The sequence below is a fragment of the Equus caballus genome, chromosome 18 (assembly GCF_041296265.1).
Source record: "Equus caballus isolate H_3958 breed thoroughbred chromosome 18, TB-T2T, whole genome shotgun sequence".
Classification (NCBI taxonomy): Eukaryota; Metazoa; Chordata; class Mammalia; order Perissodactyla; family Equidae; genus Equus; species Equus caballus.
The window spans coordinates 11749316-11767635 of NC_091701.1; the positions used below are offsets into that span (position 1 = coordinate 11749316).

Consider the following 18320-nt stretch of genomic DNA (forward strand, 5'->3'; position numbering starts at 1 on the left):
GGGACAGCCTCCAATTCATCCAGGGACAGACTAAAAGGACTGGAGGCCAGGAGTTCTCTGACGGTGGCAGCGAGGGCTGTCCCCGTGAGGCAGGACAACCTGCTGGATGAACCCAGGTCTCTGAGGAGAGGGGTTTCCTCGCTCTGCTGGGAGTGGAGCAAGGACTTTGGGTTCTGGGGATCTGGGTTTCACTTGGGCCAGGGGACCATTAAGAGGCCTTTGGTTTCCAAAGTCTAGGCCAGAGCCTGGGCCTGTCGCGGGGCCCACTGCCCGAGGCCTCATGATCATCAAAGCCCTAAATTAGACTTCAGACATTATTGTCTGGTGAGATCACACTGGTGTTGGCATTTGTTGATAGTTCTCATTTGTCACCTATGAACCTTCTTAAAGCACCACAGTGTTTGTGACCCTGTTTTGGCATGTCTTCTCTTTTTCTTGGTTTTTGGCTGAGGAGGATTCGCACTGAGCTAACATCTGTGCCAGTCTTCCTCTATTTTGTATGTGGGCTGCCGCCACAGCATGGCCACTGACAGGTGGTGTAGGTCTGTGCCCGGGAACCAAAGCTGGGCTGCCGAAGCAGGGCATTGAACTTAACCACTAGGCCATGGCACCAGCCCCTCGTCTCTTTTTTTAATATGCTAAAAAAAACCCCAAACGTTGCCCAGGCCTCTCTCAACCTCCAAGGGCCCTGCACAGGGGCCGTCCTGGTGAAGGTGTGGACTCCTGGGGCCCCATCCACAAGAGCTGCCCTTCCAGGAGAGACTGGGAGGGCAGGGATGCTGGGACCCAGGACGCCTGCAGCCTGTGCCCATCACTGTCTGAGCTCTGGGGTGGTGGGACCTGCCTGCAGAGGGCGAGGTGACCACTCGGCCTGGGGCCTGGAACCCTGACACAGAGCTCTCTCCCTATGCTTGTCGTGGAGGGAGGACCTTGACGGCCTCGAGCTGGAGTGCAGGAAGACCTGGGAGCAGAAGCGGTTATACTGTCTGTCATTTACTGTGAAATAATTCAGTAAGGACAGTGCAACCAACAGGGTGCATGGACTGGTTTTAACGTACATCCAGGGGGCGGTTACCCTAGAAGGAATCAGTAACCTGCACCCCAGGAGGGCCCAGGGCACTGCAAGCCCCATCCAGACTCCACGCTCCAGAGGCGGCCACTAAGAGCGCTCCAGTAACGCTCCCCTGGATCACACCAGGGCTCTTCCACATGAGCGTCGAGGACACTCGGGAGATGCGGACTAACTGGAATATCATGCAGGCATCTCCGCTCTTGAACAAAAGGGCTATGGGAATCTGGGGAGCCCAGAGGCCATTATCCTTTAGAATGACATTCAAAGGCCCAGGACTCCCTTAGGTCCCGGGTTTTGCACTTCACGAAAAATCCTGTCTGCCTGTCGGAAGGTCGCCAGTCCCACCGAGGGAAAGCTGCGGCATCTGCTGCCAGCAGAGCGTCCTTGCAAGGAGCTCCAGCTGGGGCTTCTTGGGGATTGTAAGTTCGATGAGTCTTTTTTGCCTGCTTGCTAATAAGTGTTTATATGCACGGCCGAATCTCTTCTCAGACCTGTTTTCCTTGCAGCGGACCACCTAGCAGCAAGGCTGTCGGGGAGGGGACCTATGGCTCCCAGCTCCCAGTACCGTCAGATTTTCAATTATCTATCTGACAGTTAGAAAGAACTTCACGGGCCTAGATTAGTTTGCAACAAGCAGCTTCACAGGCTAGAGACAAAAGGCTCTCCTCACAGCTGCTGGGCTGGCTCAGTTGCTCCAGTATTCCAGAATGGTCCAACAGGAGCTGGAACCTCTGAGACTGGAGATCCAGCCAGCGCCTGTCGGGGAGGGGCTGAGCCAGATTTTGATTTAAAAAAATAATGAAACCCAGTGTTTCCTCCCCCCTCAGAGTGGCAGAGCAAATGCAAACCTGCGCACGACCCTCCCATGTGAAGGCCGGGTTTCAGATGATGGCTACATTGTCAAGGGAGTGGAAAATTAGCAATGAGAAAATATGGAATGATTTTCTTAGAGAATAAAACAGTAAAGATCCCATTCATGATAATCAAAGATATATTAGAGGCCAGCCCTGTGGCTGAGTGGTTATGTTCACACTCTTTGCTGTGGCGGCCCAGGGTTTTGCTGATTTGGATCCTGGGCGCGGACATGGCACTGCTTATCCAGCCATGCTGAGGTGGCGTCCCACTAGCTAATATCTGTGCCAATCTTCCTTATTTTGTATGTGGGACACCACCACAGCATGGCTTGAAGAGCAGTGTGTAGGTCTGTGCCTGGGATCCAAACCTGCGATCCCCCAGCTGCCAAAGCAGAGCGTGCAAACTTAACCATTATACTACTGGGCTGGCCCTGAGTTTTATTTCCTAAATTGTTAAAAATGATATCCTTTCAGGGCCAAAATGGCATTCCTGCCTTTCCATTTATAATTAAAACTGGGGGAAAAAAATCATTCAAAGAAAAACAGTCTTGTGAAGGTGAAGGAAGTGTTCAGAAAGTATATTTTAAATTAATATTAAAAGTTTATTTGAAAATGTAAGAAAACATGAGTAATCCAACATGGCCCTTGAGTGAGGCAAGATAAAATTTCCTAAAATCCTACCCTGCCTTCCCGTTTGGGGTCAGTAGATAGCCCCAGGCCCTCCAAGCTCTCTGTTCGCCTGAGAGCTGATCTCTGCCCGGCTCTGTGGGTCCTTGTGACCTTGACGTGACCTCCACAGGGCACCATATTGACTGTAACATGAAATTCAGCCCCTGCTTCGGTTTTTCAGAACTGCTCCCCACAATAAACACACAGCAAAACCACCAACCACATGTGAGGCAGTCATGGGTTAACAGCTTTTCCTCAACATCTGCAGGGCTTTCCCAAGGACTGCTCACAGCTCTCTCCACCCCCTCCCATATCTCCTCAGGCCTCCCTTCTGCACCCCTCAGGAGATACTAGTCTTCTCCTTCTACAGGGCAGAGCAAAACCCACCCTCTAGTGAAGGCTTGGCTTGAGGTGGGGAGGGGCTAACCTTCAACCCCAAGCACTTATCACAGTATTTTCCAAACACAACATTTCAGCCTCCAGGTCGGAATCTTTTAATGCCTCCCTTAGCGGCGTAGCTCCTCACCTAATAGTATGGTTTCCCAAACAAAATCTTTCTGCAGAGGGAAGAAGAATTTAAGAGGTCTTGGTTTTGAGAAACCTGGGAACTATTATTTCAAGTTTCAAAGTAAATCGAAACATTGATTGCAATATGAATTCAAGTAAAATCCTTTAACCTTAAATCCTTTAACCAGGTCTGCATCAATCTCCAACGTTAATGAACAAGTTATTGTGGTTTTAAACCCACATTCAATCATTCCATTCTTGGGCGATTTGCTTACTTTCCTGTAGCAAAACCAAGATAAAAGCAGAGATTTTCCCCTTGTTTGGCAAGAATCTCAAGGTAATGACCTTAGGTTTCCGCTAAGCGTGCTGACGGAAACAGGAGGCTGGCTCGCCCAAGATCTCTCAGGATGTTATTAAGATGAAATCATTTTGTACTTTTATCTATCCGTCTGTTTTAATGTCTGAGAGCAACAGCATGATTATCTAGACTTTACCCTGCATTTCCTTGGAATTAGTGAGTCTGCCAATTTATTCTCTTCCTATAAAGTGAGTTCAGTATCAGTCACAAATGTTTATAGAGTGCCCTCTGTGCGTCAGGCATTGTGCTACACAGAAAACAGGGATGGCCTCTGGTCTTGAGCAGAATGAAGCTTTATCTCCCTCCCAAACCCTACAATCCAGGTAAACCAGGCTGCACGCTGGTCTCCAGATACGCCACGTGCTTGCTCCCCCTGCACCTCTCTCCATGTCTTTCTCTACGCCTTGAATGCCTTCTCCCCAAATGCCTTCTCTTCCACAGGGCTTTTTTACATCATGACCAGTAAGCTCATGAAAAGACGCTCAACATCATTAGCCTTTAGGGAAATGCAAACAAAACAACAGTGAGTTGAATGGTGGGCTCAAAAAGATATCTCTGCATCCTAAGACCTGAAATGTGTGAATGTGACCTTATTTGGGAAAAGGGTCATTGCAGATGTTACTAGTTAAGAACCTTGAGATGAGATCATCCTGGATTACCCAGATGAGCCCTAATTCCAATGACAGGTGTCCTTTTAAGGGACAGAAGAGGAAAAGATACAGGGGGTCAGAGGAGAAGGCCATATGAAGATGGAGGCAGAGATTGGAGTTACGCAGCCATAAAGCCAAAGAACACCTGGAGCCACCAGCAGCTGGAAGAGGCAAGGAAAGCTTCTTCCCAAGAGCCTTCGGAGGTGGCATGGCCCTGCCGACACCTTGAGTTTGGTCTCTGGCCTCCAGAATAAATTTCTGTCTTTTTAAGCCCCTAAATTCGTGGTAATTTGTTATGGCAGCCACAGAAAACTAATACGCCATACAACCCAACGATTCCACTCCTTGATATATATCCAAGAGAACTGAAAATATGTCCATACAACAACATGCACAGAAATGTTCAGAGCAGCATTATTCGTGATAGCCCCAAAGTGGAAACCCAAATGTCCATCAACCGCTGAACAGATAAACAGAATGCAGTACACCCAGACAATGGAAGACTATTCAGCCGTAAAAAGGAATGAAGTACCGATAGATGCTGCAAATTGAATGAGCCTGGAAAACATCATGCCAAATGAAAGAAGCTAGTACAAAAGACCACGTATTACATGATTCCATTCACATGAAATGTCCAGAATAGGCAATCTACACCAATGGAAAGTGGATTAGTGGTTGCTGAGGGTGGGGGTGGGGTGAGTGGGGGCATGAGGAGAATGAGGGGGCTGGGGAGTGAATTGTTTATTCATTATGAACAATGAATATTATGAATGGTAATTATTTAGATCTTTCCTACCGTAATCTAGACAGCATACCTCATACCCAGGAAAAGTAAGCTCCCAAGTGAATTACTAACCTTGGTCTTTGACACCAACGCTCTAGGAAATACCTCCTTGTCAGTTGACGGGGGAAAGTTCCTAGTCAGTTTTAGATCCTGACCCTTTTCCTGAGAGCAAACACTTGGCACCTGACAGCTTCCTCTCTTCATCTACTCTCTTTCCGCCCACTTGAGTGTGTCAGGACTCACGGAAACGTCATTCTCTGCTGTTGGGGACGCTTGATAAGACCCAACTCCACTTCCTGACGGCTCTATCATTTGTCAGTTTCCTCCAGTGGTTCTTCTCACCCTGAGCTGTCTAACACAATAGCCGGAATCCTACCTTAAAATGATCCACTTTGAGCCACGGCTTCTAAGAATGCACTACATCTAAAAGTCGAGACTTTGTGTGGGCACAGGGCCAGAGGGGGACCTTACATAAAGCCAGAATCTCAGGGCCCATGTGAAGAGAATCCAGTCCACACTCAGAGGCCAGTTTGGCTCTCAGATCTAGCGCCCTGTTAGAGTAACTCTGGTGCCCTGCTCAGTGTGACTTTAGGGGATCATGGTGAGGTCACTGGGGTTGTAGAGCTGATTTAAATGTTCAGGTCCCCTTTAGCATGGGAGTCAGGAATGCTGTAGCCACCCAGAGCCCACCACGGTCTGAACATCCAGGTCACTGAAGGGGACCCAGGAAGGACTGGACCTCTGTGTGGCTCAGGGGTGGACTGCAGTCACTATAGGATTCAGCTGCTTTGTGATCCATTCCTTCATCTGTCCCTTCTGGAGCCTGTTCAGCGGCGCTGACTCCTGCTGCCCCAGATCTGGCCAGAATCTCTCTGGCCAGGATGACTGATATAACCATGGGCATCTGACCCAAGCAGGTGAAATGGAACCCTCGCTCGAGCCTCCTAGGAAACGGACACCCTCTCCCTGGTGATGTAGGCACGGAGAAGGGTACACTGGTCTGGAGGAAGGCAACCCAGGGGTCAGTCTGTCTCTGTCACTTAGGAGCTCTGTGTTCTTGAGCCAACTATTCAACCTTTTGGAATCTCGGTTTCCTCATCTATATAATGCGAGTAATAATACAACCTCCACAGAGCTAGTAGAAGCCCAAATGAATCATAGGAGACACAAGCACGGTTCCTGGTCCCTAAGAGTCACTCAGCAACGGTAGCCGTTTGGAAAGAGGAGGAGCCCTTGGCAGGGGAAGTAATTTGCCCAAGGACACTGGTGCAACTTCAAAATTTCTCATTCTAGAACTGCCTTTCTGGCTCAATTTATACCTGCCCTTCTGCTGAGTACGCTGCTCTTTAGATGAACAAGTAACATAAACGCAGAGCAGTCATGTCATTTCATTACAATGATTAATTATCCCACCCAAAAAGTGCTTACCAGAGCCTGTTGGTGTTGTTTTCCTACTTGATAGCCTCCAAAGTGCAGGATGCCAGGTTTTGCCTGGATGACCTTATTATTCAGAAGCTTTGCATAAATCTCTAAAAAAACAATGCAGATAAGTATGAGATGAGACATAAAAAAATATTAAATGAAAGGGATATTTAATTTAGGATATTTTAAGCATATGAAGTTTTCAGACAGAGGATACAGCTGTCAACAAGATTAACGGTCAGTTCCAAACGCACGCTCTGCTTCTCCCTCTCGAGTTGTACCCATCAGTTGGAGATATTATCATCACAATACAAATCCACATCGACTGTTTATTACCTATTAAAATAATTTGCTCTTCACACATTTTGTACGAGTTTTCGTATAGAACACGAGCTCAAAAAGAGCACAAGCCCTGCCTTTGCTCAAGCACCGCCATCACTTACTACGAAATGAGGACCCAGTTCAAAGACTCCAAACACCAGAGTTTAATTTTATTACCATCAAGCACTGCATAATGATGTTTCGGTCAACAACGGACCGCATATGATGGCGGTCCCACCAGATTAACACACAGGTGTGTAGTAGGCTATACCATCCAGCCTTGTGTAAGTACGTTGTGTGATGTTCACACAAAGACAACATGGCCTAACAACGCATTTCTCAGAATGTATCCCCAGCGTTAAGCAATGCACAACTGTACTCTGTATGTAACTGTCATTATTTGATTTCCTCTGAATAGAATTACAGTGTGATATAGAGTAGTCTGACAGCTATGAATAATTATTGCTCTGGACAGGAAAGTCTCAAACTGCTATTGTTGTAACATGAGTGTCTTTTTTTCCCCCCAGTTTTGAGAACACGGTTAACACAGCTGAGCTCACAAGTGTCTGGGTCTACAAACCCCCCAGCTCTTCACTCAGCAGGCGCTGAGCCGTGCGGAGCAGGCACTGAGAACCCGCTACACGCTCGTTTCTGCACCATCAGGGCTTTACACCAGGCATTTGTTTGTTATCCCCAGTCCTATGCTACGGGGTAGGTATAATTTCCACTCTGCAGATGAGGATGCTGAGACTCTACAATACTAAGCAACTCGCCCACAGCTGACGGTTAAAAACCAAGCCCAGGTCTGTCTGACTCCCCCCACTAAGCAGCCTCCCTCAATATGAAAGCACTGCCCAATTTCTAACGAACGATAACCTTTCAGCCTTGGCTGCACCCAAATCCTGTGAGGCACGGACAGCCTTACACCACCCCTTAGCTGTGATCCCAGCATACATCTGAAGTGGGTGTGAAGTGGTTGGGGTTTCTGCTCCTCACCAGGTAAGCTGTCACTCTCATCAGCGTTGGGCCCAACTGAAGGGCTGGAATGGGGTAAAGATGGTGTTTCAGGGGGACTGACAATCTCTGTAGGTTATTTGGTAATTTTTTAAGTATTGAAATTGACATTATTTGGTAATTTTTTTAATGCTGAGGGTTTTGTTTTTAGGGCCACAAAATAGACATGAAACAGGCATTTTTCTGTTAACGCCCAGAAATGGTCAAGCATACTAACTTGCACTCAAGTTCTACAGAGATGAAAGAACGACACCGAAACACTACATTTCCAGCATTTGCGGTGGGCCTTGAAGACCGGCTGGACATCGCGCGGCATCAGCTGAACACCAACTCGCCACCTAGCTGCACCACCTTGGGGAACTCATCTGACCTGAGTCTCAGCTTCCTCAACAGTAAAATGGAAGGAGAGCGTATCTCATGAGGTTATGTGGCTTAAGTGAGAATAATGAGGCAAAATGATTCGCTTTTACATAATAGCTACAGGATTTACCAGACTTTTCACACTAGGGAACGTGCTTGAAAAAAGGCAAGAAGGTATGAAATGCATGCAGTCTCGAAGGAGCAGGAGTAACATGGCGTGGCTGGAGCTGAGGATAGAGGGGACGGCAGGGGATGGCACTGGGCGGGCAGGTTCAGATCAACAGCAAAGGGGACCAAATGCCCAGAGAAGGAAGTGCAACTTTATTCTGTGTGCAAGGGGAACCGCTGAGCACATCTGAGCAGGACAGGGACAGGAGAGAGCCAGGACTCTGCAAAGGAAACTGATTGGGGTGTGAAAGGGGGTCCCGAGGAGAGTGTGGCCAGGGAGGAGGGCACTACAATAGTCTGGTGACCTGCTGAGGATGAGGAACAGGCACTGGGGACAGATGGAAAGATATCTGAGGATGTGGAAGCAACAGAACCTGGTGAATAATCTGCACCACAAAAATCTATCAGTGAAGTGGATGGACCTAAATAGAACCACTGCTCTTAATAAGAAAAACTATTATGAGCCTATGAAACAACACAGATAAATCAGCACCAAAAATTCCATTATGCTTTCTGGACTTTGGATCCCCTGGGAAGACGTGAGCTGTAAAGCAAATCTGTTTCCTAACCACTTACTCGATTCTAAGAGGTGATTAGGTACTTCTGTTCTTCCCTTGGGCTCCTCCACTAGACTCTTCAAAAGGACGGGCGAGACGTTATTAAACGGTTCCTCAGCATTCTTTGGTTTTCTGCTGGGGGTTTTCACTGGTGCCATTTTATCATGAAAAATGGGGTCCTCTTTTTAGAGCCAAGGGTCATTTCCTGGAAAGGAAACAGTAGCAGTCTAATCATCCGTGGGAAACCACACACGTTCTTTTTCTCAATCCTGGACAAATGCACCTCTTGTCACTGCCTGGTTTACCGTGGCTCAGGCCTGCCCTGCCTCTGGCCTCTCTGCCGGCCACTCCATTCCCAGACACGGCTGTCCCATTCAACTCCTTGTCACTGCCTGGTTTACTGTGGCTCAGGCCTGCCCTGCCTCTGGCCTCTCTGCTGGCCACTCCATTCCCAGACACGGCTGTCCCATTCAACTCCTTGTCACTGCCTGGTTTACCGTGGCTCAGGCCTGCCCTGCCTCTGGCCTCTCTGCTGGCCACTCCATTCCCAGACACGGCTGTCCCATTCAACTCCCTGCATCACACATCACGACCCAATATTGTGCCATTGCTCAAAACCCTTCCATGGTCCTTAATTCTTTTCAAGAGCTTTTCCCAAAATGTGGTCCTGGTGCTTCTTAGCTGTTAATAGGGGCACGTGGAGGGGAAAAGAAAGGCACTCGCAGTCGAGTAAGTTTGGAAAGTGTTGAAGTAAACAGTGAAACAGGCCTCTTCTTTCTGAGATTTCTCCAAATCAGTTTCTTAGATGCCTGTGAGCATGACACCCCTTAACATGTGGAAACACTTTACAGGACATGGCATTTATGTGTCACCTTCCTGGGCCCCTCTCCTAACAGGGTGAGAGGTGGAAAGCCACAGAGCTCCTCCACCCCCTGGAGGCTCTCCTAGGACCTAGGGTCCTGGGTCATGTGGGACCCTTGTCAGACTTGCCTCCCCCTAACACACTCATTTTAAGTTCCACCCTCTTCATAAAGTTCACACTGACTGCAACGTCCTTTAAGGTTCTTTAGCAGTTACTGCCTCTACTGCTCATCTGGTGTTAATAATTTAGTGCCCTGTAAGGGCACTTTACAGATCCCACACTCTTTATATCTTCCACAGCTGAGTCTCTTAACTTGGGGCCCTGGTACAGGCTGGGGGGCTGCTCTGTGAAGCCCCAGATTCAATGTAAAATCATGTGTGGATCTTTATGTGCTTGCTTTTTGTTCGTTTGAGAAGGCTCATAGCTTTAGATGCCCGGAATAGTCTACAGCAACAAGCAAAATAGAGTGACTGGACTCAAGGAAGTGCTTAATAATCACTTTCTGAAAGAAGTTTCTGCGTCGTTCCCACCCCTCGCCGTTGCTCTCACTGGCATGGCTGAGGATTCCCCCTTCCCAGCTCAGCCTCCACCCGCCTGCTCCATTCCCCTTCAGCCCCTCGACACCTGCGCCAAGCTCACTCTCAGGCCCCTTCTCTGGGTCCCTCAAACTCCCTGCCCTCTTCAGGCAGGTACAACAGCTGAACATTCTCACACACGCTCCTATTCCAGTTCGCTCACCCCCAGGGTGAACTTTTCTCCCTTTTCATACCCCCACATCCTCGGTCCCCTCGCCGAATCCACCATGGGGCAGGCCCTCTCACACTTGCCAAACGTCTGCTCCCCTCGGGGGCCCTTACTCCATCCCCTGCTAGGGGCCAGGGTCGACCCCAGACCCACGCACCGCCCGCAGCCCCATTTAACCCTTTAGGCCCGACCTCTCCTCCGACCCCGGGGCCGCGCTGACTTGGCGGCTGGACACCCACCTGGAGCTCAGGCTGCCTCAGCAGCTCGGCGGCGGCCAAGGGAGCCACCCCGCGCCCCAGGTCCCAGGCGGCTCACAGTGGAGCTGGTTCCCGGGCCGGATTCACGGGAGCCAGCGCCTGCTCCGCCCGTCGCCATGACGACGCGGACGCGCTCCCAGGGTCTGCGCCAGGACGAGACCAAATTCCCCGGGGACGAGGGGAAGTCGGGCCCGCGGCTCGAGGTCCGGAGGACACGAGTGACTTCCGGGGACTCGGAGCAGTCTGCGGGGCCTGCGGGAGAAGACAGAGCGCGACTTAGGAGGTGGGAGGCGAAGGGATTCCCGAGGGGAGATGAGAAAGTCGGGAGACACCGGGGACTGGAAACCTGCGCGCACCCAGAGGGGCGGGGCCAGCCAAAGAGCAGGGGGTGGAGCTTCCCGACAGAGCTGCTTTCTGGGACTCCCGACTTCAATATAAATAATTTGTTTTACATTGTCTGTTATGGTAAATTTCAAACAGGTACAAAGCTGGACAGAATAGCATAATGAACCTTCAACACCCACTTGCAACAGTTACCAAATCACGGCCGATTTCTTTCATCTGTACCTTTCTCCTACTTCCTGTGTTATTTTAAAGAAAATCCCAGACATCATTTCATCCGTATTTCAGAATATACCTCCAAAAGATAAAGCCTCTTTTAAAAAACATAACCAGAATACCAGTACCTAAAAAAATCACAATAATTTCTTAACATCTTCAAATACCCAATACTCAATTGTCTCATAAATGTCATAAAATATTTCTCTTAGAGTTGGCCAGTTTGAATCAAACCACATATTGTGTCTTTTAGGTCACTTTTAATCAATAGATTCTTCCTTCATATTTTTTTGTTGTTTTTGCAATTTATTCATTGAAGAAACCGTTTCTGTCCTCGATGCTGGTAGTTAGGGTCATAAACTGTGAAACTGGGCCTGCTCCCCTGACCCCCTGCCCGGGCTACAGCCTGCTTCTCCGGGGACATGATCCTTACACAGAGGGCTCAGGCCTCTCTCTTCCCAGGAGCCGTCCTTGTCTCCCTCCCTCCTTGTATGACTTGACACTTACTTGATGTTATTCATGGTTTCCTATTGATAAGAGATTGCAGTAGGAATCCAGTGAGGGTGCTTGCCTTTCTCATACCCACATCACTTGTGCTGAATGTGGGGTTTTTTTTCCCCCTCCACTGGGAATGTTCATTTTTTCCACCTTTCCATTCTCCAATCCTTCCCGCTCCTGTACCATCACCACTGATTAAAGATCTCCCCATCTTTCAAGGCTAACACTAGAAATGGTACATCCCCTGTCCTCCTCATGATCCTTCAAGCCGGGAGGACTGTGTCCTTTTCTAGGCTTCCATACACTTTGTTCCACCATCTCTCTGGGCACTTATTTTTTATGTGCTTCACTCATCATTATTTGTATATGTGTCTTAAACTGCGGAGTTCTTAGGGGGAGGGGACTGTGCCTTATCTTCGGATCTCCCACAGCCCTTGACACAGTTCTCTGTTCATGGTGATTGCCCAGGAACTCTGGCCACACGAGTAAAAAGTTTCCTTTGTTTATATAGTCGGTTGCTTTAGCTCCTTCTGTCTTCTGCCCCACAAGGTGGTAGCGTTCAGAACAGGTGCCCTGTTCCCCGTAGTCCCAGACCTTTCCACCCCAGCTCAAATCATCAAATGCTTGTTTCCATACACTTTTTAATGGGTATTGAGTAAGACTTTTTAATTTGTACTTAAATTTTTTCTTAGAAAAATTGACAAACTCCCTATTTTATACATAAAGATAGATATAGATACGGATCTAGATATAATACGTAGGTCTCTGTACAATCAAGTAACCAGACTGCATACTACAGTGTAGCGGACACTGCTGGTTGCCTGCTTTCACTTTCTTACAAACAGAACCCCAGCTTTGCTCTGTTTTCTCCTCAAACCCCAGTTCCCCAGATTCCCAGTTCCAGCAGGAGATCCTGATGAGTCTTGGCCAGTCATGGAGTTCCGGATCCTCTTGCTCACAATTGGTTACGGTTGAATACATAACCCTATTCTGGCCACAGAGACATTAGGGGAAGGCTTCTGGGGCCCCCTGGAAAAGGCTTCCTCTCTCCTAAGAAAGAGATGTCCGGAGATAGAGTGTGTTTCTCTTTCTGGACATTGTAGTGTCCAGAGTGATTCCTTGGAACTGCAGTGGCCAGCAGAGGCCACGACGGGCCCTAGCATGAGGGTGAAGCTGGTGACGAGGACAGCAGAGACAGGAAGCAGAAGCTGGCCCTGGATGACATCATTCCACCTCTGACTGTTTGGTACCGCATCCCGTTATCTCTTTCTTTCAGCTGAAAACATTCTGACATACAATGATTTCTAAACACTCACTATTCAAGTGTGAACTGTCGCACAGGAACTTATTAGAAAGGCACAATTTCAGGTCACCTCAGACCTGCTGAATCAGAATCTGCGTTTTTTACTTCTAATGAAATACCCCTGGAGATTCATAGACATATTAAAGTTTGGAAATCACTGAACTGATGCCCTACAATTACAGCGGTTTTAGATAATCACTTATTAATCAGTTCATTTATGTATTTCACATTTATTTCACTTAGCACTTACAATGAGCGGAATACGAAGGTGTCCCAGCCTCCGCCGGACTAACGCGGTGACATGAGCGTGACAGCGGCGGGGAAGCAGCACAGGGGAGCGGCTAATTTCCTTGCTCCAGACTCCTTGGTGGCTCCACGTTGTGCAGAAACTAAAATTCAAAACCCTTAACACACCTCTCAAGGCTCTGCAGGACCTGACTGCCGGCCCCTCTCCACTCTCTCCTCACCCCGGCCCCTGTGCTCCCGCACCCCCTCTGCTTGGCGTGGGGTGAAAGCTGGCCGAAAACCCTCTGACGCTCCTCGTGAGGAGAGTGGGGCCTTGTGCCCGCCCCTGGAATCTGGGCGGGTCTGTGACTGCTTTAACTGCCCCATCCAGTCCTGCCCGAATTTCTGACCCCAGAATTCGTGAGATATAATAACATGGTGGTCGTTTCAAGCTGGCCGGTTTGGGGATAGATATCGCTGTGGCACTAAGTAAGCAGAAGCTGGGCTAATGCCTCCTCGGCCTGAGGATCCCTTCCTCCGAGGGGCTTCCCCTGCTTCCCTTTCTAAATCGGGCCCCACCCCACTGTCCTCTCTCCCAGCACGGGGTTCTCTCCGCTCCGTGCGTGATTCTGGCTGGTGGGTTTACCTCTGTGATGCCCGTCTCGCTAGACTGTGAATTCAGTGAAGGCTGACTTGGTCGCCACTGTGTCCTCACCACCTGGCACCCTGCCTGGCACATGGGGGACCTCCAAAGTGTTTGTACAATTGTCATCCATGAGTTATGCCGAGTTCTAAATTTATACATATCTATACTTATGTTATAGATTATATATTTATATTCATAGTTTATATATAATACATATTATGAACAATATATTCATAGGGTTCAAAATTCAAGAAGTACAAAATCTTCATCCTCTCTCTGTCCTTTAGCTACCAGGTTCCCTTTCCCAGAGGTAACTCACATTACCAGATTCTTATTTATCTTTCCAGGAATATGTTATACAATTATATGTATGCTTGTATGTGTAAGAAGTTCATCCCCTGTTTAAAAGCCCAAATAGCTTACTCTTCTGACTCTTCTTTTTTCACTTAAAAATATATCTAGGTGATCTCTCAGTATCTGTACGTGAAGTACCTGCTCATTGTTTGTTTGTTTGTTTGTTTGACTTTGGGAAGGAAGATTGGCCCTGAGCTACTATATATTGCCAATCTTCCTCTTTTTGCGTGAGGAAGATTATTGCTGAGCTAACATCTGTGCCAATCTTCCTCTACTTTGTATGTGGGACGCCACCACAGCGTGGCTTCACAAGTGGTATGTAGGTCCACACCTAGGATCTGAACCCACAAACCCCAGGCCACTGAAATGGAGCATGTGAAATTAACCACTGTGCCACCAGGCCAGCTCCTCCTCATTCTTTTTATGGCTGCAAATATTCCGTAATTTATGTAACCAGTTTCCTATTGTTGGATACGTAGATTGTTCCTGATCTTTTGCTACTGTAAACTGTGTTGTAATGATTTATACAAATGCACAGGTAATTTGTACAAACTTGTACATCCATCCATTCATTTACATGCGAGTATATTTGTAGGAAAAGTTCCCAAATTAGAAGTGCTGGGTCACAGGGTCTGTGCGTTTGTACTACTGCTAACTATTGACAAGTTGTCTCCCATGGGCTTTGCATCAATCTTTACTCCTACTTGTAATGCATGAGAGTGCTTGTTTCCTTGCATCCTCACTAACAGAATACATTATAAAACTTTTATATTTTTGCTGATCTCATGTGTAGAAAATAGTATTTTGCTATGGTTTTACGTTGTATTTCTCTAACGATAAGTGAAGGTGAGCGTGTTTCATGTTTAGGAGACATTTGTGTTTCCTTTTCTGTAAATCCATGTCCTTTACCCATTTGTCCATTGGGTTCTTGATCTTTTTCTTATTGAGTTGTTGGGGCTCTTTATACTTTTAGGGACATTAGTCTTTTGTTCTATGATCGGTGTTGAAAAAATTTTCCTCCAGTTTGTCGTTTGACTTTACTGTTAATGGTTTTTGCTTTGAAGAATTTTAAAAAATTTTATGTTGTATTCATTATGTATTTCTCCATACCAAATTACCCCAACACTCAGAGGCTTAAAACAACTATAATCCTTTACAACCTCTCACGGTTTCTGTGGGACAGGAATTCAGACAGGGCACAGCAGAGATGGCTTGCTTCTGCTCCATAATGTCTGGGCCTTCAGTTGGAAGACCTGAAAACCGGGAGGTGGAATCGTCTGAAGGCATCATCTGGTGGTTGATGCTAAGCTGTCAGCTGGGAGCCTAGAGGATACTCTTGGCCAAAATACCTACCCATGACCTGGACCTCCCAACAGTGTGGTCACTGGGTTCCGAGGGCAAGTGTCCCAGGAGAGGACCAGGCTTAAAGCTGTGTTTCCTTTTATGACCCAGCCTTGAAAGTTGTGCAGCATCACTTCCACTTCATTCTATCAGTTGAGGCCGTTATAAAGGTCCGCCCAGTATAAGAAGAGGGAACATCAACTCCACTTTTTGATGCAGAAGAGTCAACATCTCAAAAGAGTACCACATTCTCTGTTCCTCTGGCACCGATTGTGGAAATGAGGCTACAGAACTGCTGTAGCCATCTTGCTGCCAGCCTGAGGTTATCCAACTCAGAGGAGGGCAGAGCCAAGAGAACCCGGGCAAACAGAGCCTGCGCCATGCATTAGGCCACCCTGATACGTGCTTTCTCTCTGGACTCCCTGTCATGTGAGCCAATTCTCATCATTATTATTGTTTCAGCCAGTTTGAGTTGGTTTGTCTATTATCTGCAGCCAAATGCATCTTAATTTGCATACCCAGACAATTTAATTGCATTGAATTATTTTCAACCTCATAGCATTGCTGAAAGATGGGTGTTATTTTCTCCATTATACAAATGAAGAAATTGAGGCTTAGAGGGCTAAAGTAACGTGCCCAAGGTCACATGGCTAATTGGAGACTAAGTCAGGATTTGAACCCAGGTTTGTCTGTTGCCAATACTCTTTTCTGTATGCCGAGCCAAACTGCCTTGTCAGGCAGAAATGTAGGGAGCCTGTGGGAGGTTGGGGTGCCCCTGACCTTTATTTGCTGCATCCAGTGAAGACAAGGCCTTGGGAGCACTAGCAACATTGTCTTTCAAATACAGTTGTATTTGCACTCTTTCATATGACCTGTCTTAACTATAATATTTCATAGAAATATTCAAAAGGCTGCTGACAAATGGAGGAGGAAAATAAGAAACGTAAAGGAAAAACTGCTTTCCTGAGAAAGCCAGCCCACATTTCCAGAGTGTAAACAGTAGCCTGGACCATAAAAACCTCATTAAAATGTCAGTGTTATACTTTTGTACTTCAACACTAACTGGGAAATCATGCTTACCCCATTATTTATGGCTCATCAATAATACATTAACTCTGTTTCCGGTAAAGCTCATGCTCAGGAGAAGACAGACCTCTTTGGTTTATTGAGCACCTGAAGGGGCGGAGCAAGTCCATGCCATTGATGCAGTCATTTGGTGAGGGCCTTAGACCCAATACCCAGGGACAGACCACCCCTCACTCCTTCCCCAATGTTCTCCTCACCCCCCACTGCCAAACCAGCCCCTCAGCTGAAATGCCACCTTCTTGGGAAGCCTTCCTAAGTGTATATCAGGACCCTTTTTGTTATCGTAGGGGAGGAAGATATTTCCTCTACCCACTCTAGGTCCTTCTGGCTGGGCTATGAATTAAATTCACATGACACAGAATAACAGGAGAAAACTAAACAAAGCTTTATGACATGTCTACATGGGAGAGACCCAGAAAAACCGAGCAACTCGACAAATTGGCGGAGGTTCTCATCTTAAATACCATCTTCAGCTACAAAGGAGGGTTGGGGTGGGGGTAGTCAGTTATGGGAGATTACCAGAAAAGCACAGTAAACAAGAGTAAGGCTAATGTGAAGGTTTAAGTCCTTGCCTTCCATATTGATAAGAGTTTCTAGAGATAAGCTCATCCCCCCCTTCTTCCTGGTACAGAGAGGGAGCCACCTTTACAGATGGAGATTTCCCTTACAAATGTAAGTGTCTCTTACAAAGGGCAACTTCTGCTTTTCAGAGTTTCTCTCGTGTCTGCAGTTTTTAAAAGTAACCAGCCCAAAATAATCCTCACGCCAAAGAGACATATTTTGGGGTGGCCAATTCCAGTCTCCCACATTATAAGTAACAGAAATGGATTTGATGCGGGCTCGGTGAGCTGAGGAGTCAAAAGAAAGTTTTCTTGGACTCTGAAGGTCTGGTGGTAGTGCTCCTTTATTCAGAGAACAGCATGGGGACAGGACCCATGGGCAGTGGAGAGCTGCAGCGTGGGGACAGGGCCCGTGGGCAGTGGAGAGCTGTGATGGGTTGAGGGTTAGAGCTAAACTTATAAGCATAGGTATGTGAGTTATTTCTTTACAAGACAAAGGAAAGATTATGTAAAGAAAAGTTGTTAAAATGATATCACTGCAGGTGGGGTCTGGTTATTGGGTGGTCTTATAACTTTGGATACGAATCAGGTCAGATCAGGTCAGGATGTCCTATACTTCTTGGAGGATGATATAGGTTGGTATGTAGGGCAGGACGCCTTGCCCTTCTCTCCCTGGGACAGTCTTGATCTACATCAGATTCAAAAGTTTAAAAACTTATCTATCTATCTATCATCTATTCATCTAATCTATCTATCAAGGGAGGCCTCAGTTATAGCTGCATCTAGGTGCCAGATGATGGTGTTAGAATTTTGTCTCTCTTTGTCTCTAGGTTCTCTCTACTCTGTGTTGGCTTCATTCTCAGCCAGGATCTCTCCATCCTGTGCAAAGGGCTGCCATCTTGCTACTAGCTTGAGCATAGTGCCAACATGTAGGTTTTGTTGGTGCGACTCCTATTGTCCCAGCTTGAGTCATGCGCCCACCCCTGAACCAATCACTGTGGTTAGTTAGTGGGAGGGGTGACTCTCCTTATCCAGGTCTGGGCCACGTGCTCACCCTTGAGTTGCTATTGGTGGAAGCCCCACCCCAGCTACATGGTCCGAGAGTTGGGGAGGAGAAGGGAGGTACCAAAAGAAGGAATGGAAACTGGAC

At 47.5% G+C, this 18320-nt stretch overlaps 1 protein-coding gene across 9 annotated transcripts in view; it reads right to left on the reverse strand.

Moving 5' to 3' along the window:
- LOC102149368 (cilia- and flagella-associated protein 221) overlaps positions 1-10957 on the reverse strand; it is a 117917-nt gene extending 106960 nt beyond the window's left edge. For 6 of the 9 annotated variants that reach the window (XR_011428159.1, XR_002801489.2, XR_002801490.2 and 3 more), the window contains exons 1-3: positions 10582-10957; positions 8756-8941; positions 6323-6423 (exon numbers count right to left, since the gene is read on the reverse strand). Coding sequence is in view for 3 of the 9 variants with exons in the window: in XM_023622759.2 (XP_023478527.2) it covers positions 6323-6423; positions 8756-8894 (240 nt within the window). In the remaining 6 variants the exon portion in view is untranslated. The remainder of the gene's footprint in view (positions 1-6322; positions 6424-8755; positions 8942-10581) is intronic. The other 3 variants (XR_011428160.1, XM_070240685.1, XR_011428161.1) reach the window with 2 other exon arrangements.
- Positions 10958-18320: the final 7363 nt, after the last annotated feature.